Below are 26671 nucleotides of genomic sequence, written 5' to 3'. Positions count from 1 at the left end.
GATAATGTAGACTTGTTGAAAATAATACATACAAAGCAGGAGAAAAATGAAATTGTGAATAGTTATTATGACCGGCTTTTGTAAGTTTACCAGCAGAGCTTTTTCAGCTGATACTATTCTGTTAATTTGATGGGAAGGGACCTCCTATGCAAGTTGCAGTGCACCATCAGCTGCTCAACTGAAGTGGTAGTCCTAGAAAGTAGGACAAATTAATTATTGTTACAGGCATCCATGAGATATAGCCACTGTTAGAAATGGGGTCTTTGGTTGACAGGTTACCCCCTGTTCAAGCAAGGACCCTCACTCTAGTCAGGGTAAAAGAGAATCACCCTCAGCTAACCCCTGCTTACCCCCTTGGTAGCTTGGCAGAGCAGTAGGCTTAACTTCAGAGCGCTAGGTGTAAAGTATTTGTACCAACACACACAGTAACTTAATGAAAACACTACAAAATGACACAACAACAGTTTAGAAAAATAGGAAATATTTATCTACACAAAACAAGACCAAAACGACAAATATCCGACATACACAAGTCAAGTTATGAATTTTTAGAGATTAAACTAAAAAAATAGCGCTTAGAAACAAAAATGCTTCGATGAGATGTTAACACGGCATCGTGACGGAGTCGTTCCCAACAAGCCGACACCAGCGGCGCCGGACACGGAGTCGTGTAGACCCCCAAGTACAGTACCTTTGGTGAAGAGTGAAAACAAGCCGAGGCGCAAAGTCAGGAATCGCGGCGTCTGTGCGAAACGTTGAATCCGTGCACTTCAAGCGGCGTCAGTCACGACTTCAGGGGGGCTGCTGCAGCGACGGGCCTGTGAAGAGTGTTGCGTTCCAGCGAAGGTCACGGCGTCAGGTGCAGGCGGCGTTACCGGATTCAGCAGCGGCGTCGGTCCGGAGTCGTCCGAAGTCGATTTCCTTGGATTTCCACCAGCTTTCCTTTCAAGGTCCCAGGGACTGGATAGGGTACCACTTGTCAGAGCAGGAGTCTCTCCAGAGACTCCAGGTGCTGGCAGAGAGAAGTCTTTGCTGTCCCTGAGACTTCAAACAACAGGAGGCAAGCTCTAACTCAATCCCTTGGAGATTTCTTCACAAGATGGAAGGCACACAAAGTCCAGTCTTTGCCCTCTTACTCTGGCAGAAGCAGCACTGCAGGAAAGCTCCACAAAGCACAGTCACAGGCAGGGCAGCACGTCTTCCTCAGCTATCAGCTCTTCTCCAGGCAGAGGTTCCTCTTGGTTCCAGAAGTGTTTCTAAAGTCTGTAGATTTGGCTGCCCTTCTTATACCCATTTTAGTCTTTGAAGTCACCTTTCTTCAAAGGGGACTCACACCTACTTGTGAAATCCTGCCTTGCCCAGGCAAGTCATCAGACACACAGCAGGGGGTTGGAGCCGGCATTGTCAGAGGCAGGCACAGTCCTTTCAGATGAGAGTGACCACTCCACCCCTCCCTCCTAGCAGAGATGGCTAATCAGGAAATGCAGGTTACACCCCAACCCCTTTTGTGTCACTGTCTGGTGCAAGGTGAAAAACAACCCAACTGTCAAACTGAATCAGACAGGGAATCCACAAACATGACAGAGTCACAGAATGGTTTAAGCAAGAAAATGCTCACTTTCTAAAAGTGGCATTTTCAAACGCACAATCTTAAAATCAACTTTACTAAAAGATGTATTTTTAAATTGTGAGTTCAGGGACCCCAAACTCCACATGTCCATCTACTCTCTAGGGGAATCTACACTTTAATCATATTTAAAGGTAGCACCCATGTTATCCTATGAGAGAGACAGGCTTTGCAACAGTGAAAAACGAAATTGGCAATATTTCACTGTCAGGACATATAAACCACATTACTATATGTCCTACCTTATCCATACACTGCACCCTGCCCTTGGGGCTACCTAGGGCCTACCTTAGGGGTGCCTTACATGTAAGAAAAGGGAAGGTTTAGGCCTGGCAAGTGGGTACACTTGCCAACTCGAATTTACAGTGTAAGAATACACACACAGACACTGCAGTGGCAGGTCTGAGACATGATTACAGAGCTACTTATGTGGGTGGCACAACCAGTGCTGCAGGCCCACTAGTAGCATTTGATTTACAGGCCCTGGGCACCTCTAGTGCACTTTACTAGGGACTTAACAGTAAAACAAATATGCCAATCATGGAGAACCAATTACATACAATTTACACGGAGAGCATATGCACTTTAGCACCGGTTAGCAGTGGTAAAGTGCTCAGAGTTGAAAAGCCAACAGCAACAGGTCAGAAAAAAATAGGAGGCAGGAGCCAAAAAGACTGGGGATGACCCTGCATAAGCAAAAGTCCAACAGCCACCAATGGAAAGTACAAGGAATTTCCCCTAGAGCTGCAGGATTCTGTCCCTAGTGAGGTCTGGGCACAAGGAGCAAATGATGTGGGTCTTGTACTGGATTACCCCCTGGTGCAGGTAACATTACATCCCGGTGCACCACTGCCATAAGTTCCGCAATACAAGATCTCAAAGGAGGAGAAGGAGGGCATAGCTCAAGTGATAAAGGATCTGCTGCAGCAAGTGGTATTAAGGGACAGCCCTGCAACGTACTGATCCTCCCGGTGAAGAAGGCATCTAAGGGGCCCAATGGGGCCCCAGTGTAAAGATTTACATAAGACCTCAGCGAACTTAACAAGGTGGTGGTCTGGTCATTTCCAGCGGTCCCAAATCTTGCCACCATCTTGTCCAGCATCCCAATAACAGCTACCCACTTCTTGGTCTTAGCAATGCCTTCTTCTCCATGCCTCTCCACAGGGATTCCCAGTACCTTTTCTCATTTAAATTCGGCAGTAGGAGGTTAACGCCATTTAAATTCAGTGGTAGGAGGTTAACGTGGGTAAGAATGCCTCGAGGGTTTTGTGATTCCCCTTCCATCATTCCTAATGCCCTACAGACAGATTTAGTATCCCTAAAGCTAGCCATAGGGTCCACCCTAATACAGAAAATTGATGACCTGCTGCTGGCCTCACCATCTAGAACAACTTGTACTGAAGACACTATAGCACTCCTACGTCACCTAGTGACAACAGGCCCCAAAAAGTACCCCAAGAAATTGCAGTTCTGCCAACAAAAAGTCTAGTACTTAGGTCATAAACTCTCTCAGGGGGACACGAAAGCTACTACCAGATAGGATAGCAGTCATAACGCAATATCCCAAACCACACACCCCGACAGAGAGGACGGCTTTTCTTGGAGTAGCAGGTCACTGGATCCCACATTTTCCCCTAGTAGCATGCCCACTCCAGAACCTCACCCACAAGGAAGTGCCAGACAGAGTCCTCTGATCCCCAGATTGCGAGGAAGCTTTCCAAACACTGAAAAAAGAACTGTGTGCAGCACCAGCATTAGGCCTTCCAGATTATAGGAAGGTCTTTCACTTATTTTGCCATGAGAAAGGAGGTTGCTCCTTAAGAGTGTTGGCCCAGAAGCACAGCTCCTTTTACCACCCAGTGGCTTACTACTCTGACACCCTAGACCCCGTTGCGGCAGCACACCTCCCATGTCTGAAGGCAGTGGCCTCTGCTGCCCTGGCGGCTGCGAAATCAGAAAATGTTGTGGTGACATATACCTTGTTTTTGCATGTTCCACACACAGTGGACACATTATTGACTACCACAAAAATACAACAGCTCACAAACACTCACCTCTCCCGATATATGATGCCAAGAGTGTCGGTCCATATCATTATCAAAAGATGCACCACATTGAATCCCTCCTGCCAACAGAGCATTACCCCTCCGTAGACAACTTCTTTCTCAACTGCACCTTGGCAGTCGATAGACACACGAAAGTGAGACCAGATATCAGAGGTACCCTACTCCCAGATGCAGAGGGAGACTTGTTTGTCTATGAGTCATGCATCAGGGACAACACTGGGGCACTGCAGGCTGTTTATGCTATGGGTACAGCCAAAAGATTGCTGGAAGGAGGAAGACTAACAACAGTAAAAAGTGCACAGGCAGCTGAATTAGTGATACTAACAAGGGCTTGCAAGCTAGGGAAGGAAGATCAGCAAGTATTTATACAGACAGTCAATATGCTTTTGGAGTAACACATGACTTTGGCCAGTTGTTGGCAATGAGAAGATTCCTCACCTCAGCTGGCCAACACATACAGCACGCATCATTGATTGCTGAACTGTTGCAAGCATTGCTCTTAATAAAAAGGATTGCTACTGTCAAGTGTGCAGCTGATACCTCTGCCAAAGATTATATTTCCACTGTTAATGTATTCCTTGATAGGGAAGCCAGGAGAATAGCCCTCAGTGGGTGCGAGTATGAGGTGGTGCAGGTGACATCCGCCCCAATGGCTAAAGAAGACTGTACATATTTTGATCCTAAATGTGTTCAACAACAGGCTGAGGAACAGGCTTAGAGGAATGAAGAGGGGAGGTTGTACACAAAAACGGGGAGGGGTGGTTTGGGTAGCCCCAAACGGTAAGATATGTCTGCCATTAATGTTGCTCCCGTCCATGGCCTGCATCTTCCACGGCCCCTCGCATGTGGAGCGAGATGGAATGATCCATTTGTTTTCCCAATGTTGGTTTAGCTCAAAATTTCATCAGTATGCAGAACATTTGTATTAGCAGCGCACTATTTGTGCTCAGTATAACAGAAGCAAAGTTACACCTACTGTACTAGGCCATTTCCCACTGCCACTCAGACACTTCGAGAGCCTACAAATGGTCTTCATTGAAATGCACCCTACACACAAGTTCAGATATGTGTTGATCATTGTGTGCATGTTCAGCAAATTGACAGAAGCCTATCCCACCAAGAACTGTGATGCGCAGACAGTTGCCAAGTGCCAGTTGAAGGAACGTATCCCATGGTTTGGGGTCCCAGCCCTGTGGAGTTCTGACAACGGGCCAGGGTTAATTTCTCATGTATTTCATGGGCTCTGCAAAGGGCTAGAGGTCACCCAGAAATTGCACTGTGCATACCACCCAGTCACAGCAGGAGTCGTTGAGAAGAACGGGGTACTTAGGAATAAGAAAGGAAAGACATGTGCATCCACTGAACTCTCCTGGATTGATGCACTGCCATTGGCATTGCTCGCCATGAGAAGCACCCCCAACAGAGTGACAAAGTTGAGTCCCCACAAGATACTTTTTAGTCGCCCCATGCACATTCCTGGCCATCGCTAGCAGTAACAGACAACCTATTGTTACAGTATTGCAAGAAAATAACAGAGACACAACGTTATCTCCACCACCAGGTTCTGCAGGCCTTACCGGAAGAAAACGGACTACAGCCAGGTGACTGGATGTGGGTCAAAGCCCATACCAGACAACATTGTCTACAGCCACGGTGGAAGGGACCCTACAAGGTACTTCCGACAACAGTTACAGAGGTCAAGTGTGAGAGGCTAACTTCCTTGACCTACAGCTCCCACACCAAAAAGGCCGTGGGACCAACGGATCTGCAACAGCCATCTGTGGTGCCAACAAGAGTTCTGCCACCACCGCCGAGATACAACCTCCGAGCCACAAACAAAACCAGTGAACACTGACAGAACTGCTCGTGCTGCACACCTTTGAAAACTCAGGGTGCAAGCGGGTCTTGTCTTGATTAGTCTACAGATGTACCCGAATGGGCATTATGTGCTAGATAACCTCTGATGCCACATTCCAGCGTACCACGAAACAGAAATAATAGAACACCACATTCTGATTAGAAGATACTGGGGTCAACTATAACGGGCAGAAAGACTATAATACTGACAAGGGAACATCTTCCCGTCTCTGACATCATCTTATCAGCAGCAAGGACAATGCCTATAGAAAGGAAAGGCAAGAGGAAATGGCCTGCAGTGCTGACTGCTATGTGCTCCCCCGTTCCAGGAATAATATTGACAATTATATTGATACTGTTTGCAGACGAAATATACATACCATTTTTGAATGAGCACAATTATATCAATAAGAGTGAAGGACTGTACGCCAGCCAACATATCAGGTGAAAGGGAGACAGGGACATTAGGAGAAGTGGGAAATAGGGGACAGGTACCATGGAGTGAGAATATGGAAATATATGCTGAGAACACGTTTGTACAAACGGGAAAGTTGTGTGTAGGGGCAGCAAATGTATCCAGCTGTTACCCATGGACTTCCAAAGCACAATGAATTACACAGATATTCCACTCAGCAAATAAGTAGGGTATAGCTAGGTGAACAGCCTTATACAGCAGCAGCTCAATGCTCCTATTAAGAATAGCAAGAACAACTTGGGAAGAGGGCGGGCCCCAAAATAGTAAAGCATGCAGAGAACTGACCATTCAGATAGAGGATCAGCTAATTTTGGGCCACCCTCTGGGGGCTAGACAACTGGACAAGGATATAAGAAGGGTACAATAGGTTGGACAGGCACTAGGTGACCTGACTGCAGGAAGTGTGGGCATCCCTTTCCGAAGAATGGTTCGACAGAAGAAAGCACCATGGTGCATAAAGTACACAAAGGGTAGCGCCCCAGTTTAGAAGGAAATTGTCGAAGAGAATAAACAGTACCTGTGGCCTATGATGAAATTCCTTAAATGTTCAGATGACTTGTGTACAGAAAGTACCAGTGATGTCAATATTAACATAAATGTGGGCACCAGTGATTGCCTCAGTTATACCAACTTAAATAAAATAAGAGATGGGGTTCTTCTTTGTATATGTGGAAATTATGCATACTTCAGACTACTGACCAGATGGCGCGGTAGGGGCTACCCAGCCTTAGTTTTGCCACGCATAACACATGTAACAACTTTGCCCAGATAAGTGAATTAGCCTGCCGGAGAACACGAAGAAGGAGGGCCCCTTCTTTGATAGACCAGGCCATAGCAATATGGGAGTGATACTGCCACCACTCGGGACTAAGTATTCAAATACACCAACTAGCAGGACTGGTGTAGAAATTGGCAGACTGCACAGCAACAGCTCTGGGAAATATTACAGAGGAACTCACTGAGTTGAGAGCTGTCGTGATTCAGAATAGGATGGCGTTAGACATCATTCTAGCAAAGGATGGTGAGGTATGTCACGTGATCCATCAGGACTTCTGTGTGTATATATACACCAGATAATAGCGGTAACATAAATAAGGCAATAGGAAATATAAGGAAGGTCCCAAAGGAGGCAAAGGACGCATTGGTCTCAACAGACCCTGGTGGAATATGGGAAACGCTAGGAGCATGGTTTCTCGATTGTGGATCATGGTTCATAGAGGTGCCAGTAATAGGAAGTGTGGCACTGATAACAATGTGTGTGCTAATAAAGGTGTACCCCATCTGCATAAGTGTAGTGCTAGAAAGAGGCTATAGCAAGACTGCTGCATATCACCAACACCCCCATTAAGGAAATGGCCCAAAGGAAGAAGTTACCCCAGAGACAACACTGCTACAAAAACAAGTGTAGGTTATCAATGAATATCAGAGGGCGGAATGTGGAATTGCATTTTACCTCGTGTTCATTTTGGGCCTGCTAAGCCCTGTGATACTCAATGATAACAAAGCCTGTTTGTTGAACAGCTCATGATCTAGATGAACTTTGTTTAATGTTCTTTTCTGTTTGCTCGGAACGCAATATAATGCAAGGCTTACTATCAAGAGAGCCCTCATGAAATATCATTGCACGCTAGCTGAAGCAATATGTATTAAGAAATGTACTATCCTGTGTATGTGCCGTTTATGTTAGATGAAAAGTTTCACCTTGCAATGATGAAACCTGTAGGTTATGTTCTGTAACTTCCTTTCTGAACTGTACCTTACCTAACCTTATTTGGTTCAATATAAAGAATTAACAGTAATACCTTCTGCAATGTTCGAGAAATGATCACATGCTAAGGTTGAAAATTAATGAGATGCATGAACACGCCTTGTGGCTTGCAGAAATAAAGGATCATGTCTGACTTCCTTAATTTGGACTGCTTGGACTTGGCCTCTCAAGCCAGTAGTCTCCATGCATGTAAATAAAATATATTTCTTTGTACTCAAGGGCTGGTTGGTGTTTGGCATTTCTTCCTGAAAAGAAGAAGGCTTCAACACATGCATCCATAGAAAAAGCATGTTTTGACTTGCCTATATCTTTGGTGCCATTTGACAAATCCTCATGAAATGTTTCCCCGAAAAAAGAGTTACGGTGAATCTAGTTGTGCACTGAAAGTTTCAGGGTGATCCGCCAGGCAGGGGGCAAAAAAAAAAAAAGGGGGTGTCAAAATACATGCGTTTCTCATGTAAATTCCCATAGGACCTTTTGACACGACGGACGCAATTACACCAAATTTGGCAGAAAGGTAGCTTTCAGTACGCAGATCACTCTTTTGCTTATTTAATTCGTCAAGTAGTTTTTGAGAAATTTAGGGACATCCAAATTTGTATATCCTTAGCTGCTGCAACTTCGCAAACAAAGTCGAGCTCATGCAGGGAACTGCACAGCTCTGATTCTCTGGGAGTCAGTTTTGGACCCCTTTAGCCCTGGAGACCACCACCTCCTCGGGAAAGTGTGAATGTTGGATGGGGCTGTGCGGCCTCTCTCGTGGAGCTCTGATGGCCTTGGGGACAGCCATTCCTCAGAGCCAGCCCTTGCTATGTCCTGGAATGCCCACCCCCAGAACATAGCTGTTTGCTGTAGTTTGGCAGCTCTGAAGCTACACGCAAGCCACAGCAAACACTCTGTTTCAAAGAGAGGGACCTGAAAAACAGGTCCCGCTGTCTGAAAGCGTGCCTTTCATCTTGCAGAGGACAGATCAAAGGTTTGCTTCAGCAAACACAGAGCTGCTGTTAAAGCAGCTCCTTGCTTGTTGAAGCATTGGCACCACGAGGGAAGCCTTAAGGGCCATAAAAGAAAAAAAAAAGCAGTAGCGCAGTGTGACAGTGTGAAGGTCACAAACTTAACAGCAGCTCCGTGCTGAGCATTGAGGGTTCAAGTAAAGCTGGACTTGTTTCCCACTTTTTTTTTTTTAAGTACTAATTATAATTTTTTTTAATGACTGATACTTTTCTCTTATTTTAAATTGTACAGAAATATCTCATTCAGTATTAAGTATTTCAGACATCAAAGACTGAAAAACTCTCTCTCCCGTCTCACTTTTTTTCTCTTTCAATCAATTTCTCCTACTCCCTCGTGCACCCACTCACATACCCACTCGGACCGTCACACACCCACTCACAGACCCACTGACAGCCTCATGCACCAACTCACATACCCACGCACATACTGACGCATCCACTAAAAACACTGATGTACACACTCCCATCCAGACAGACCTTCCGACCGATACTTTCACCCCCAGATACACCCTCTCACACCCAGAGAGGCCATGGCCACTTTCTGCTGTGCACTGCCAAAGGGCCATGTACAGCATGGGGTTGGGTGGTTAGGGGTTTGGCTGCAGCCCAGCCCTTGCAGGCAACCCCTACTGTGCACAGGTGAAAGAGATGCATGGTGCAAGGTTGGGTGCTTATAGGTGGCCAACCGCTGCATCGCACTGCCAAATGTCATGCACAGTGGTTGATGGATTAACATATAATAATGAAAATTATTATACATTAAAAAAACATAGAAATTCACTGAAAAAACACAAAGGATACAAAGTTAGGTTCTGAATTTACTCATACAAAACCACAGAAATTCAGCAGTTATAGAGTTCTTTCAAGTAACTATAACTCATGCCCTAATGTGACTATATCTTGCACCTTTGCTATGCACAGCTAATGACTCCACATTTTATATCATTGATGACATCTTCTATCCCATCTTTCATATTATCACTACAGCATTTGTAATAAATTATTGATGACCACTGTGCATGGCAAGGGTTACAGTTACCTTAGGGTGCGAGTTATAATTAGTTGAAAGAACTCACTATAACTGCTGAATTTCTATGGTACCTAACTATAATAATGTCCCTGTAACCTCTGGTCTTTTCAGTGCAGATATATATATAAGCACGCACACCTATTCATATACATATATTACCTAGTCGCCACTAGGTTGTTATAGTTAGGACCTAGTTTCTATAGAAAAAACATTTTTGGTTTGGCTAATAACTTTGGTATAATTTGATTAATCTTCATGAACTTTTCTAAACTTATACTTTGCTAAGTTCAGCTTCTGTCTTGAAGGTTTCAGGGTGATCTGTCAGGCGGAGTCCCAAAACACATTTTCCCCCATTCATTTTTCCATAGTACCTTTACACACGCCTACTGCTGGAACCCCTGAACGGAACTACACCAAATTTGTCAAGAAGATAGAATCTCTTGCACAGATCACGCTTTCTGTGATTTGGTATCAATCTGTTCAGTAGGTTCTGAGTAATTTAAGGCCAAAAATTATAGATATATAGAGAGGCGGATCCACCACGGATTGATCAGCAGATCCATGCACCACAAAAAGAATCTGATTGGCTGGCCGTAACCTGACAGAAAAGTTGCGGCCACCATATTGTTTGACACATCGGCTGGGTGGTGAGAAAAGAAGAGAAAAAAAACACATAAGTGGTCAGGATACAGGTATCCTGACCCCACAGGACGCAAAGGGGTCCTTGTGAACACAAATTGCCTAATTATATATTTCTTTCATCCGATTCACGGATCTACAGATCCCGGATTTGTGAATCCACTTGAGGATTTGCAAATTCTAGAGAACAATTGAAAGAAAAAATAAAACACTGTGTCCAACCTCATGCTGCACACGGCCAAAGGTCGTGCGCAGCTTGGGTTTGGGTTCATGCAGGAGGGTCAAACCCTGCCGCGCACAGTCATAGACCCTTCAAGGCGCTGTTTATATTCACGTCTGTGCATGATAAAAAAATTAAAAAAACACAAAAAAACAAAGAAATTCACTGGAAAAAAACAAAGGTTACAGGGGCGTTATAGTTAAGTTCTGAATTTACTCACACAAAACCTTAACAATTAACCGGTTATAGTTAAACTTATTTCAAGTAACACTGGGACACTGCTATCCAACACCCAGTGTACTTGCTCTGACCCCTAAAACAAGAAGTTGCCTTAAAACCTGATTCACACATTTACCTTTCCTATGAGGCCACAGTATACAGTACAGAAATACACCCACAGCATGTAAAGGTAAATGCCTCTTCTGGCCTGCACCACCTATTGTGCAATCTACTATAGTCGCAGTATGAAACATGGCTTCTGTCCTACCATGTGTAGCCATACAATAGCAGCTTGAACTGTGCCACACAGACCTGTCAAAATCTGAATGAAAATATTGGTAGGTATGGAAACCCCCTTTGATGCCCACAAAGTAGGGTGCATAATATTTAAGGAACATGTGTGATATTAGAAATGGCTAGTTTCCCCAGTGACTAGGCCCAAAACTACATTGTCACTGGTACAAAGGAGGAGTAAAAATGCAGAGTATACACATTAATCTATAACTTTTGACCTGTACTTGCTACTGACTCTATTCAAATACTTATTTTATATATTAATAGAAATCCACTATAGGTTTTTATTAACTATGTGGGAAATGTAACTTTTAGAAAGTTAACTTTCGTCTGCCTGAAGCTGCTGGAGACAAATTTGCATGAGCTCTCCAGTAACTGCCCAGCCGGTGCTTGGCCTGAATTGTGTGTGAAGGAGGTTTGAAAACTGCTCCCAGACACAATGGCCCTGAAATGGGGAGGTGTTTTCCTTCGATGACAGGAAGATCAGCTGACTTGGGCTCAGAAACTTAATTAACTTACAAGGGGTCTTCCCTGTCTGAATTAAATTATGTTACAACTTGAAAGGTCGGTCCTGACTTTTGTCCCCCTAGTCAGCTGGCACTGAATCCGGGGGAAGAAATCTAACCCCACAGATGGTTCTGAGAATCCACAGAGAAGGGGCCTGCTCATTATCCTGACCACACCTTTGGGTGGACACACAGGCACTGCACATAGGGAGAAAGATGTCACTCACCTTGCATTTTGAAAGTAAGGTGCATATTGGGTTTGTTTGCAGTATGGCAAGCAGGAACTGCTGTAAAAAGTAGGAAGGGTTGACCCTATAAACTTTTAGCTCATTAGTTATTTAGGAGCCAGGAGTCGCCCCCACCCATTAGCTAGTGCCAACCATAAAAGGTGACACCCTTCTTAGAACACTTACTAGATCTGTGGAAGATCACAAGAGAGCTGGCCGTGCTGTCTGTGAACTGAGAGGAGGCTTGAAGGATTAGCCTGGCTCTCTTTTGTACCCAGGCTAAAGGAGTAGAGACCAGGGTCAGTTGGCTGACCTCCTGTGTAACTACAGGGACACAGGAAGCCAGCCACAAGAGGCATTCTCCTGGAAATGTACCGCTGACCAGTGACAGCAGGACCTGGACTTTGCTGTCGGCCTCTGCCTGACACCCTGAGTGTCTCTAAGAGCCCTTCTGAGAGCTTTCGCAGCCTGGGCACCAGTAAAATATTTGGGAAACGTTTCTTCAGGAACTCCAGGGGGAAACGTGGGAAAAGTAACTAACTTGCAGTTTCATAGCATTGGTTCGGTCAAGGCTCCCAGCACCTTCGAAACACAACAGTTTTGGAACTTTGAAAGTATGGGCTCCAGCAGCACTAGCCTGCTTTGATTACACAGCAGCAGTTACAATTCCAGGGGCAGCTCACTCGGGGAAGATTTTTCTTTTCAAAAAGTGACAAAGTCCCTTAATGCGTTGGGACTTAGAAACTTGTTTCTTCTTTTTAAACTCCAGACTTTCACAAGTACCAACCACTAGTTGAATCCGATCAAGCTTCCATCGTGGGTGGCCCCAAGTTCTGTCTAGGTCATGGTTTACCACTTCTGTGGACTACCATTAGTGTTTTGTGGCACTATTTTCACTTACATCTTTAAACATTCATATTTCTACTCCCCCTTATTAGATTTTTATCATTTTAGTCATACAATTGTTTTCTGTATTTTAAGATTGGTTGTGGATTTTCACTGTGTTTTGTGTGACTATTTCTACAGTGCATGCACTGCTTGATTCTTTACACACTGCTTTTGATTTAAGTCTAACTGTTTCATATCACATTACAAGGGATTGAGCAGAAGTTTAGTTTATTTAATTAAATGGACATCTGAGAGGAGGCAGCCTTCTCTTTTGGGGTGGACTCTTGTCCTCCCCAAATAATAATCCACTTTCCTGCACAGTACAATTAATCAAAGTTTGTGATGTCCAGACAAGCCCTCCGAATAATTTTCCTTTTCAAACTCACATCTGAGAAGGTGAAGGAGTTTGTGGCCCAGGTTGATAAAATCTGAAACAAATCCACTTGGAAATATTAAAGCTTCTTTCTATTTCTAAATATTTTTATTTACAAACTTTCGGCCAAATGTATGAAAAAAGCCTTTTGCGAATCGGAAATAGCGATTTTTAAGAAATCGCTATTACTGATTCACAAAATGCTATGTATCATATTTGCGATTCGGTAATAGTGATTTCTTAAAAATCGCAAATGCTAGTACCGAATCGCAAATTGCGATACCGGCCCCCATTCGCATCTATGGGATGTCGGCCCATATTTGCGAATATTTTGCATGTCCCAAATTGCGAATAACTAACTGGAATTCGCAATTTTGGGGAAATGCTAAGTCCAGGGTGCTGGGGGCCTAAGGCCCCCTCTGCTGCACCCCAAAACATTTTTTAACAACACCTAAGGTGCACACATTGCAAAAGGGAATGTGTGCTTTACATGTAAATTTTAAAAATGCAATTTAAAAATTTGCACATGGTTATCACCAAGTTCAACTTGGTGGTAATAGCGATTCCTTAATGCCCAATTCGCATTAAGGAATTGCTTCATACATGCGCTTTAGAAATCGCAAATAAGGATCCCTTATTTGCGATTTCTTATTTAGAGAGTCGCAATTTGCGACTCTCTAAACAGGGTCGCAATTTTAAGGAATCGCTATTTTAGCGATTCCTTAAAATTGCATTCAGAATGCCTTTGATACATTCTGAAAGAGCTTTTTGCATTTGCAAACGGGCATCCGCACCGTTTGCGAATGCAAAAAGCTTTGATACATCTGGCCCTTTATTTCGTTGTCACTGGTAATCTCACCAATACAATTATTTAAAAAAATAAACATAAGAAAAGCAGCCATTGTCAGCGTCGTCACAAATAGAGTAGTAGGCAGTTTAGAGATGATGCACTGCACTTCTGTTTTACACAGCACTGATTTAACATAAAAAAAAACCGGTCTGAATATCGGTCGTAAACGGAAGAGTCACTAAAACACTCCATTTGGTCTGTACTATTGATTATGACACCTGTAGTCTGTCGACTATACCAGATTACTGTCGCTATTTCCAGGCATGATACAAAGATTTTTACAACATGACATTTACACACGAAAGATAGGTATTTTGTACTGATTTCCGAAAGATTTAAGATTGAGGGGCTCTCACAAAGAACCAAAATCCGTGACCGCCAGGTGACACTTTAATGACGGAGGCAGGCTAATTAATAGATGTAGTCATTTTGTCAGCTTTCCGGCAGTGATGGTGGCGGTGTGTGCAGTAATCTGGCTGCTTTTGTGTAAGTACTGTAGCAGTTCACAAACATCAGACAAGTGAACTACAGAACAGTGGCGTGGAAATGGTCATATTTTACGATGGAGGTACTGATCTTTAAATCCTAAATATTCGGTAAAACCGAATTCCGATGCAAGAAAAACTTTGTAAGCGGATCTCAAGAGGCTCTTTCCTGGAGAAGCGAGATAGCATTTAATGTTGGAATTCTGTATTTATATAATTAAACATAATTCTTCTGGTAACCTCTGATGAGGCAGTTCACATATCTTTTTCAGAAAAAAAACCCATCACGGATAATGTAACAAAGCACGCAGGAATTACATAATCTCTTATGTTAGGAAACAGCTCAAAGTGCACATTACCGTGTGTATCAATTTAGGTCAAAGGTGTGTACACGAACGTGTGCCAAATGTATGTACGAAGCAGCATGGCATCCTTATTATTCTTACTGTGGTATTGTTATATTATTAACTTAAATGCACTGCGATGTTTCAACTTAGTAATTATTTAAGACCATACCGTGCGTAGAAAACAAGTAAAAACATTGCAGTGAGTGCTCAAGAAACACAGAATCTGCCATCTCATCCAGGGCAAGGGTCAACAGCATGCAGAGCAGGGGTGAAAGAATAGTTTTCAGACATTGTGCAAACAGAGCAAAACGGAGCTATTAAGTAAATTTTTGAATGGAGAGCCTACCGAAGTAATGACGAAATCCTAAGTGTCTCAAAGAACTAACCAAAATCGTTTGCACTTAATGGATCTAAGATGATTATGTTCAAATATTATAAAAATCATGAAAGTGCACGTTATTCTATGTACTTTTTAAATCAACCTACAGCACACACACCGTTTTCAGCCAAAACTAAATTATTTATACAGCACTTTCTACAGCGGCTAGCTAGTTTCTAAGCAATCTCCAATTATGCCAAAACAGAGGAGGCCCTGAGATTAAAGCAATTTACCTAAAATCAAAAACTGAGGTTAGTATGAAAACGGGATTAGAACCACTGTCTTATGGAATCAAAGTGTTCGATTTGGCAACTAGACAGTAACTTCTATCCTGTAAAAATCTTTTATATGGCATTGCAAATATATGCTTTAAGACTAAAAACGCAATGTAAATATATACTTCAAAATTGAAAACATGTTTTGAAAAATATGCTAGCATGAAAGTCTGCATGCCAAAATAACTGCCATGGATTTTCAGAACAATTAATTCAATATCTGTAACAGAGCCATCTTGGTAGTGGGCCTAGTCCTTACCACTTGCAGGTTTCCCAGCTCTTCCTGATTCATAACAGAAATAATAAACATACTTTGCACAATTGTAGACAGCCGTACGCTCATTGTAGAAGTCTAGAACTGGCTTTCAGGTGAGCATGCTGAACGCAAAGGAACATGGAAAAACATTTTAACCACAAAGAGAGCAACGAACCTTGCCCTATTTGCACGACTGATCACACATGAATAACCCGTTTAACTGCACTTGAAAGATGAATATTAAGCACACGCTCTTTTCCTTTTTTAAATAACGTGCATTTAATTTAAATACACGTTCTTGAAGCGAGTGTGTACTGTGAATGTGTAGAGTTAAATAGGTCCATGCCACAAATAAATCCTACGGTGGAGGGCTTTATTTGCAAAGTTGTTTTAACTTGCATTAAGAAGTTGAAAAGGGACACCTGTCTTGATTGGCCAAAAGCACTTACACCAACTACACTGAGCACACTAACGTGCACCAGAGCAAGAGAGTATGAGCATAAAGGAGCGAAAACACGATGGACACTCAAAATGCATTTATATCCTTGATTAATAATGGGATTTAATGTGAAGATGTGTCTAACGAAATTAGCCAAATATCTCCCACTGGCAACTCCCTATCACTACACAGCACCAGAAGGTCTCCTGGTTGGTACGACATTGCATAGCTCTGGGTGTAAGGCTGAGGAGGCACAGTGATGACTGATGCATTAATGCAATGACTTAAAGGTGATGAAGCAGATATATTAAATAAAATGTTATTAAGGAATGTATTCTAAATAAAGAAAATGTGTAGAAATCGAATTAACATAGAAAAATAATATGCACGTTTGAAAATGCGCCCATGGAGAGAGGTCACCAAGGTTCACGAATTATAGTAAAAAGTGACTAAAATATGTGAAATGTTGAAAATGCGTAATAATGATGTAGTAATATGTCATATTGAGATATATAACGTATGTTTTGCATTATATTGTAGGGCTAAATTAGCTGAAGTTGTGGCCTAGTTTTGCCAGGCCTCATACAGAAACTGAATAACAATGCAATGTAGAGAAGCTAATGTGATGAACTGACCATGAACCACTCTTAGTTTAATAAAGTCTGCTTAGCTAGAATTCTCTGCGAATGAACGGACAGGAGATGATGGAATCGAAATGTAACAAGGACTGTGAAAAGCAGACGGGATGTATTTTCCCAGGACTTGAACAATAGAGACACCAACGGGAGAAGAAGATGCAACATTTTCGATACCTGACGATCCGGATGATGAGGACATTTTATAGTGAACCAATCGAAATCCTGAGAATTGTGTAATACTATAATTCGTAGATTTGGAATAGTAATATTATTGGATAGAGTCATAACTGGAGATTAACTGACCAATTAGAAATTAGGGGATAGACTGGGTGACTTTGATATAATGACATGACAGAAGGGGAGAGTTAAGATGTTAGGGGGATGCAGATGGACGGAGGGAGACGTTAGGTGAAGAACTGATGAAGAGAGATTTGAGATTCTGTCATTGGGCTCATGCTCTTGAGAGCTTGATGCGATGATGATCGATTGCTGACCTGAAGACGAAGACTGACTTTGTTGCTGATCCATACCGTGGATAGGTAGCTATGACAATGTGACTGATTGACCTTTTGTGCCTTTCCTTTCTAGGTACCAACTGTGCGGTTTTTATATAATTTTCTCTTAGCAAGATGAATTTCCAAATTTGTAGTCTAAATTGTTTTCACATGAAGTCCCACATGCTAATGCTAATCTGGGTTAGGTAAGGTTTCTATTCAGAGACGGTGACGTTCATAGTGACAAACGATGGACAGTCTGATTTGCTGAACTCTCCTACTCATGTTGATGTATGCAGCTTTGATTCACATGTTGTCTTATGCATTAGAATACATTCTGTCTCAAGTTATGATTAGATTATGTTACTGGTGGTCACTAATGAATTAATCCTAATTGATGTGAATAAAGTTCTGAAATTAATGACTTAGCGTTGTAACAAATAGGGAAATAAAATGGTTAAAACGTATATGGAGTTGTGGTTATTGTGTGATGTTTATTAGCAGTTGATTAATAATTTGCTTAATTGTTATTGATTCTTGTGTATTTATTACTGAAGACATTGTTCACTCTGTAGCTAGGATACTTCATACAAATCGAAAGGTTCATCGACCTATACTTGCCCCCTTGTAAGTTTACTTACTAAGGACCAGGTACACAAGCAAAGGTGCTACCTGAAAGGTAGCGCATGATGTATCTTGTGACTTTGCTCAGCGCACATTGGAGCGTTCCAGCGGTAGGAAGAATAGATAGATTCGCTAGATAAAGATAAAGATAAAGCTTTCAAACGTTTTACTGCAGTGCACCGCACCCCACCCTCTCTTCCGGGAAAGAAAAAAATATATATATCATCAAACCCCCCCCCACCTCCCACCCCAGATTTTTTCACAATTATTCTATTAAGTTAGCAATGCTTAACTATTGCTAGACTTAATGAAACATTGCAGTTAAGTTTTGTTAGCCTTTTAAAAATGCCATAAATGTGTTTATGCCTAAATCAAAGCACTATTATCTGCATAATGCTACGAGGAGGGGGGGTGCCCACCAGTTTGAAGACGCTTGGATTAGATAGACAGATGCACATTGAATCATGGGCGTAGGAAGTGTGGGGGACGCGGGGGATGTATCCCCCCCAGATTTTGGAGGGTGGGGGACACGGGGGACGAAGGTGGGGGGGACAAGGGGACACAATAATTTCCCCTTTCACATCTATTATTCAGAGGGCCATTAGCGCACAAAAGCGCTACTTATAACAGCCCTGTACCGACCATCCTCCAATCTGATGGTAACAGAATGAAGGTGAGTCAGGAGGCCCCCTGCGCCCTCTGCTCTTTTGTTTGTCCTGTTCACACCTGTGGGCATTAAGGGTGCTCATAAGAACAAAGGGCACGAGGAGGAGAAAAGAGTTTTGGATGATTACTGTCTGCATCACCTGCTGCCTTGAAGAGGAGCACTGCAGGATGCCTTCAAGAGGAGCTGCAAGACATTGAGCAAGATCTAAAGAGATAACAGAGTCCCACTCAGCCAGACACCTGCAGGCTAGAAAGGAGACTCTGTGAAACACAATGTTTGTATTTGCCTAAGATCACACCAGTTGGTGAAACAGTGAAGTCGTGATTGGGCCCAGATTTTACCATTTCACACAACAATTTAGCTATTAGAAGGATATTTTTTTATAACATTTATGTTTAATGGTTTGTTATCTAGGTAATGAAGGGCTTGATTATAGAGTGGCTAACAGGGAGAAGCCATATTTCATTTTGGGCCGTTATGTCTAGCGTTATTATATATGTTGTTATCGTTACATACTTGAGCATATTGAAGTATATTATCTTTTCTCTATCTTTTCTTCACTGTACTCTGAAACAATCTACCCTATGCCACTGCACCCTACACCACTTTTCTCCACTCTGTGCTACTCTACGCCACTGCAATCTATGCTGTACCACTCTACTCTGCACCACTCTACTCTGCAGCACTCTACACTACGCCACTGCAATCTATGCTATTCTACTCTAACCATTGCACAATACACCCCTACACTCTTCACCACTTTACTCAAATCCAATGCACTCTATGCCACTGCACTCTATGCCAATCTACTCTGCACCGCAGCACTCTATTCCACTGCTTTCAATGCCACTGTACTCTGCGCCACAGCACTCTAGGCGACTGCACTCTATGCCACTCTACAATAAACCACTCTGCGACCCTCTAATCTGCAACATTGCACTCTGCCACTGAACTCCACGCCACTCTACTCTACTCTGCACCACTGCATTCAATGCCACTGTACTCTGTCCCACTGCACTCTTTTCTGCACCACTGCACTCTAATCTACTCTAAACCACTCCACTGTAGGCCCTTCACTCTACTTTGAAATCATCTCCTCTATGCGACTGCAATCTACGCAACTCCACTCTATGCTATGCTATGCCAGTCTAATCTACCCTGCACCACTCCAATGTACCCTGCGCCACTCCAATCTGCTCTACACCGTTCTATGCTACTGCACTCTACGTCACTATGCTCCACTCTGCAACAATCTACTTTTCACCACTATACTGTACTCTGCAGCAATCTACTCCATGCCACTGCACTCTATGTCACTCTATTCTACTCAGCACCACTGTACTCTAAGCCACACTTCTCTACATCACTCTACATGACTGCACTCTGCACCAATACATTCTATGCCACTCTACTCTACACCACTGCCCTTTATGACACTCTACTCTGCAACACTGCACTCTGCCACTGAACTATACTCCTCTCTACTCTGCACCACTGCACTCTACTCTGCACCACTCAACTATATGCCACTCTACACAAATGTACTATATGCCACTACACTATGCCACTCTACTCTGCATCACTGCACCCCACCATTGCACTCTACACCAGTCTACTCTACCTTGCACCACTCCACTCTACCATGCACCGCATCACTCTATGACACAGCACTCTGAACAACTGCAATCTATGCAGTGCCACTCCACTCTGCTCCCCTCTACTCTTCACCACTCTACGCTACTGCACTGTACGCTAAACCAGTGCTGTCTTCGTCAATGCACTCTACACCACTTTACTCAAAACCAACGCACTCTATACCACCACACTCTACGCCAATCTACTTTGCACCACTGTACTCTATGCCATTTCACTCTAGACCACCCAACTCCACTCGGACACTTCACTCTGATATTACACTCCATGATACTAGACGCTGACACTCTATTCCATTAAACTCCAACACTTTCTCCACTCTGTAACTCCCTACACAACTCCCTGTACGCCACTCCATTCCACTTTACTCCACTCTATGCCACTCCACACCACTCTATGCCACTTCAATCTACGATACTCTACTCAACGCCACTGCACAGCCCTCTATGCCACTCCACTATTCAACAATGTACTATGCTCAACAACACTCTACCCAACTTTCTCTATGCTAGTTCATGTTACTTTACTTCACTATACTCCAGTTCACTCTTATTTATGCCTTTCCACTCTGACACTCTGCCACTCCACTCTATTACACTGTGACACTACCCCACTCTACTACTACTTTATGCCATTGGCGCTTGATTAGAGATTCAGATCTCCATTGATTGCCTTGTCACTCATATGAGACGTGAGTCAGATTTATCTTCGACGTTTTGGTTACAAGCACTATGTAACCCTTTTAACTCAAGCTTAACGAAGGCTTAGGATGATCCGGATACCTGTCTAGGGGATCGAAATATCGTCGGCCAAAGTACCTTGACTTGAATTTGTGATATTGTACATAAGTTGGGATAAGCATAGGTACTATGAGCTCATGACTTCTTGATTCACTATTTGAGTCATTCATGTAAAAGTGGGTGTATAACCGCGTATAAATCACTATTGTGGATGCTAACCTTGTGGGAAAGTAGCCTCTTTCTAGCTTGGTTACCCCCACATTTGGCCTGTTTGCCAGTGTGTTTGAGTGTGTCTACTGGGATCCTGCTAATCAGAACCCCAGTAGTTATGCTCTCTCCCTTAAATTATGGTTGTTGCATACTGGTAACCCAGTATTTCACCCAAGATTGGCATACTGGTGCCCCCTTATAAGTCCCTAGTATATGGTACTTAGGTACCCAGGGCATTGGGGTTCCAGGAGATCCCTAGGGGCTGCAGCATTTTTTTTGCCACCCATAGGGAGCCCATGCAATGGCTTCTACAGAACTGCAATTGCAGCCTGCGTGAAAAGGTGCATGCACCCCTTCACTGCCAGTTACACCGCACCAGGTCACTTATAAGTCACCCCTATAGCAGGCCCTCCAGCCCTGAGGGCAGGGTGCAGAGTACCTGTGTGTGAGGGCACCCCTGCACTAGCAGAGGTGCCCCCACGACCTCCAGGACCATTTTCCCAGACTTCAGGAGTGTGGGGATGCCATTTTACACGTGTACTGGAAATAGGTGACTACCTATTTCCAGCTACATAATGGTAACTCCAAACATAGGTATGTTTGGTATCAAACATGTTGGAATCATACCCCAAGGCTTTTGCAAGCATTGGTTGTATGATTCCATGCACTCTGGGGGCTCCTTAGAGGACCCCCAGTATTGCCATTCCAGCCTTCTGAGGTTTTCCAGGCAGCCCCAGCTGCTGCCACCTCTCAGACAGGTTTCTGTCCTCCTGTTGGTTGAGAAGCTCAAGCCCAGGAAGGCAGAATAAAGGATTTCCTTTGATAGAGGGGTGTTACACCCTCTCCCTTTGGAAAATAGGTTTGGAAGGGGTAGCTTCCTTCCCCAGGCCACTGGAAATGCTTTAAAGGGCACATTTGGTGTCCTCCTTACATAATCCAGTGTACACCGGTTCAGGTACCTCAAGCCCCTGCTCTGGCACGAAACTGGACCACCACCCCAGGTGTGCTGCTCAGAGCTCCTCCAGAGGGACCCTGGGTTTTGCCATCTTGAATTCTAAGTTGGCAGCAAACTCTGGGAGCATCTGAGTGGCCAGTGCCAGCAGGTGGTGTCAGAGCCGTCCCCTGATAGGTGCTTACCTGTTTAGCTGACCAATCCCCCTTTCAGGGCTATTTAGGGTCTCTTCTTTGAGAGGTTCTTCAGATTCAGATTGCAAGACTCTGCATCCTTTACTTCACTTTCTCACCTCGGAAACTGCATCTGGACCCTCCAGGAACTCCACAAACTGCAACAACGAAGCAAAGATGACTTCTGCAACATTGTATCTCCAGCTCTTGCCAGCAAATGCAACTGTTTCCCGGTTGTGCAGCCTCAGAGGACAGCCTGTCTTTAGTCTGCACCAGAGGAATGAACGAATCTCCCTTGGAGTGAAGGAGTCACTCCCCTGCTTCAGCAGGCACCTCTCTGCAACAATGACCATCTGCATGGGTCCCCTCTCCTGACGAGTTGCATGGATCCTGTATCACGGGTGGTGGACTGAAGTGGTCCTGATGGTCCTGACGTCCTACTGTCCAACATTGGTGGAGGTAAGAGCTTGCCTTCCCACGCAAGACAGTACTCCTGTGCACCACATGTTTTTCAGTTGCCAAGGCTTGTTGGCATCCTTCTATGAAATTCTTTGTGTACCATGTAGCTTCGGCCCCCAGCACTCCTTCCTGAGATGCACCGCTTCCCGAGTGGTTCTCTGGCGGCGTGGGATCCTTTGTTTTTCTGCTGCGTGGGCCTCCTTTTGCAACTCCTTTGTCCCCATGCTGGGGACTCTTATGTGCGCTGCCTGGTATTCCGTGGGCTCTCTGAGTTGCTGAGAGCCCCCTCTGACTCCTCCTCCTGGGTTGCCATTTTCCGCTAACCATGAGCTTTGCCTGTGCCAAGACTTGTTGTTGGAATCCAGCGATGCAAACCAGTCTGCAATCATCTATCCGGTGTGGGATATCATCTGCACCCACCACGAACCCGCATCAATCTTCTTGGGTGCAGTACTGACTGTTGTTCTTCACCAGTGGTTCTTCTTATGCACCTTGATTCGGGTTAGCAGGGGCTCCTGTCCTCCCTGGACTCTTCTGTGCTTCTTGGACTTAGTCCCATTCTTCCACAGGTCTTTAGGTCCAGGAATCCACCCTTTGTGTCTTGAAGTATCTTCTGGTTCTTGCATTATCTTCTTTCTCGTGTTCTTGTGTGTTCTAGGAAAGTTACTGTGATTTACTTCTGCTTTCCTGGGCTCTGAGGTGGGTTCTATTACTTACCTTTGGTGTTTTCTAATACTCCCAGCGCCCCTGTACATACCACACTTGCCTAGGTGGGAAACCTATATTCGCATTCCACTTTCTTAGTATATGGTTTGTGTTTCCCAAGGCCCATTTCTAACCATTGTGATTTTCACTAATTGCACTGTTTTCTAACTGTTTTTATTGCTATTGCTGCATACTAGTGTATATAATTGGTGTAATACTTACCTTCTAAGGGAGTATAGTCTCTATGGTATTTTTGGCATTTGTGTCACTAAAATAAAGTACCTTTATTTTTGTAACACTTAGTATTTTCTTTCATGTGTGTGAGTACTGTGTGACTACAGTGGTATTGCATGAGCTCTGCATGTCTCCTAGATAAGCCTTGGCTACAGCTATCCCTAGAGAGCCTGGCGTCTAGACACTGCCTACATGTCACTAATAAGGGATAAATGGACATGGTATAAGGTGTAAGTACCATAGGTACCCACTACAAACCAGGCCAGCCTCCTCCAAACCACTGTACTGTATAGGTTACTTTTAACATTTTTCTTGTAATTGGTGACATTGGGTCATCCAGATAACTTGTGTAATGCCCGAATACCAGTCTTTCTCGATTTCCCCTGTTGATGTTTTCCCACTACATTTGATCTTTTATATTTTGATTGAATAAATGCATAAAACATTCCATTTGCATACTACTTTAATATCATTGTTTATGGGAGTGGTGGTGCATTTTATTCAAGGGACCCCTGTTCCTTTAAAGTTAGTTTACTGCTCCATTCTAGGACACTCTACTTACTCCATGATACTACGCCACACCAGTCGGTGACACATCATTCTCCTTTATGCCATTAACTTTCAGCCATGCTGAATAGTAGTCTCACTAGTGTACAGCATGGCTAAAACACATTGGCAAAGACAATATAACTTGCATAGGTGAGAACTATTGGCTATGCCAATGCTTGTTTATAAGGTATGAACTTTAAGGTGACTTGCAATATCCTTATGTACACAGGGGGTATTTTACCCCATATAATACATGGTCACACCACCAACTTTCCCACAAACCACTTAAAACCCTAGTGCATAGCTTCTGTCATTCCAAGCTATTAAAGTAGAGCAGAAGAAAGAAAAGCAACATTCAATTTTTTTGCTTTAAACAGCTGCATTAATTATGCTCTGTGACCTGATCTGCCTTTTACCTTGGCTGCTAGCTCTGGCAGAAGACAATGTAATGTCAGAATTCGACTGTAATAACCCTATCATAGTCATTTTCTGATGTCTTTTCTTTATAATCAGTGAATGTCTTTTCTTTACACGCAGTGACTTGGTGCATCACAAACAGCCGTTTCTAAAGAAATTAGTGACTGTAGTTTATACAGAGATTAGAGAATCCATGTTTATATAGCCTGTAACTCCAAGAGCTTCTTCAGTTGAAATGCTCCTAGTTATGATTGATGTGGAGCTGAGCTTCCCAAGATCACACAAAGGAGCAGAAGTGTTATTAGAACTATGGTTTCCGAGCACAGTTTACAACTGTTGTAACTAATCGCTTTTGATCTCTCCAGTGCGGTTCCAATTGGCATGTGGCGATGGGCATGGTGGGTGTGGGGCGCAAAGAGTATGTTCTTCCTTTTTACCCTCCTACCTTTATTTGCTTGGTGCATGAAGATGCAAGGTTAATCAACATGTTATTTTCACATTTGAGCTAATTACTTTGTGAATGTAAATAACAATAAAAGATACTTTCAGACTGTGAAAACATGCCTTCCTTTCTCCCTATTTCACTTCCAACATATATAATCTATATATATATAATTGTGTATATTTATCGGAGCCTGCAGTTCGTAAACAGCGAGCGATTTGTATAGGGTTGATTGAAAGTCCCCCAAGGCTGTCCCTGTCCCCCCCAGAAATGTATTGTCTCCTACACCCCTGCATTGAATACCAGGCTTCTAGCACTGCGTGGAGACTTAAATGCTTTTTGCGGTGAACAATGACTTTTGCTTTAGTTCAGTAGTGCTTTCGGTGTAGCTTGAAGCCGAGCGAATTACGTAGAAGAAACTAGTTATAGAAACTGGACGGTATTGTGTGAAGAACGCCGAAATGTCTCTGAAAGATTACCCACCAACAGTGCAGATCGCAGGGTACATTCCCTGTGGAGGAACACTTACCTCCTCCAGCTCCTGTCACAAGCACCACTTTCCCATCAAATCTCAGCGGGGATGCCATGCTGCTCTTGCCTGTTACGAAGTTCAACAAATAATAACAGCAGCGACGGACTCAAACTCTATCAAAGGAGCACTGGCTCCAGGAAGCACACGTTATCTTCCTGTGTTCCAAGCCTCGCTCTGACAAACGCCTGTTGATAATAGACCAATCAGTGCCATCTGAATATTTTACTGCCACGAAAGACGCGCCCATTAACCCAAACGGACTTGCGCAGAGAGAACACCGTTGTTGATTGGATGTAGAAATATGAAAGAAAGTGGAGTGTAGGTGTAGTCTTTCTTCTGTTTGTGAACAGGGGTTTCTAGATAAGCATGCAGATAACGTATGCTGGTTATTGCCTTTCCTACCTCTGTCGCTTTATGCGACCGAGCTGCAATGGAAGGAAGGTCTCGTCATTGCTAGGGTGCCCACTTGGCAAGAAGGCAAATTCTGGACAGTGATAATAAAAAGTCAGGACATAGGGTCACGATTCAGGACAAAATGTCATTTTTACGGACACATCTGAGGAGGATGCACAATTAGCTGGCAGAAGTACAAGTCAAAATAGGTTTGTATACTTTAGTTGTATTACACATTGGAGTATTGAGCAACCATTCACAAATAGACTGACATATTTAAGGATGATAAAACTAGCAAACATATATACCCCAAGCAGAATTTGAGAGCTGATCACGAACGATAGTGCCAGAAGAAGCGCTGTATTACTGAACGTAGACTTACAGGTTGTTGCACTACTAGAGAGAGTGAAACAGAGAAATTATGGTGAGATTGGAGGACAGAAGGCTATATACTGGGATGGAGAGACTAAATGTTGGAAAAGTGAGAGTGAACAGTGACAGAAGAGGAAAGCAAATGAGGGTCGGCCAGCTGAGAGAGAGAAAGAACAGATGGTGA

The 26671-nt window shown here is 43.5% G+C and overlaps 1 protein-coding gene across 1 annotated transcript in view; it reads right to left on the bottom strand.

Moving 5' to 3' along the window:
- The window catches only part of HSD17B4 (hydroxysteroid 17-beta dehydrogenase 4), a 640476-nt gene extending 614572 nt beyond the window's left edge, over window positions 1-25904 (bottom strand). The window contains exon 1 of the mRNA XM_069226895.1: window positions 25720-25904. Coding sequence (XP_069082996.1) covers window positions 25720-25777 — 58 coding nt within the window. The 5' untranslated portion in view covers window positions 25778-25904. The remainder of the gene's footprint in view (window positions 1-25719) is intronic.
- Between the last annotated feature and the right edge of the window lie 767 nt (window positions 25905-26671).

This window comes from Pleurodeles waltl, chromosome 1_1 (assembly GCF_031143425.1).
Source record: "Pleurodeles waltl isolate 20211129_DDA chromosome 1_1, aPleWal1.hap1.20221129, whole genome shotgun sequence".
In the NCBI taxonomy this organism is placed as follows: Eukaryota; Metazoa; Chordata; class Amphibia; order Caudata; family Salamandridae; genus Pleurodeles; species Pleurodeles waltl.
This window is presented reverse-complemented; position numbering and strand designations above follow the sequence as displayed.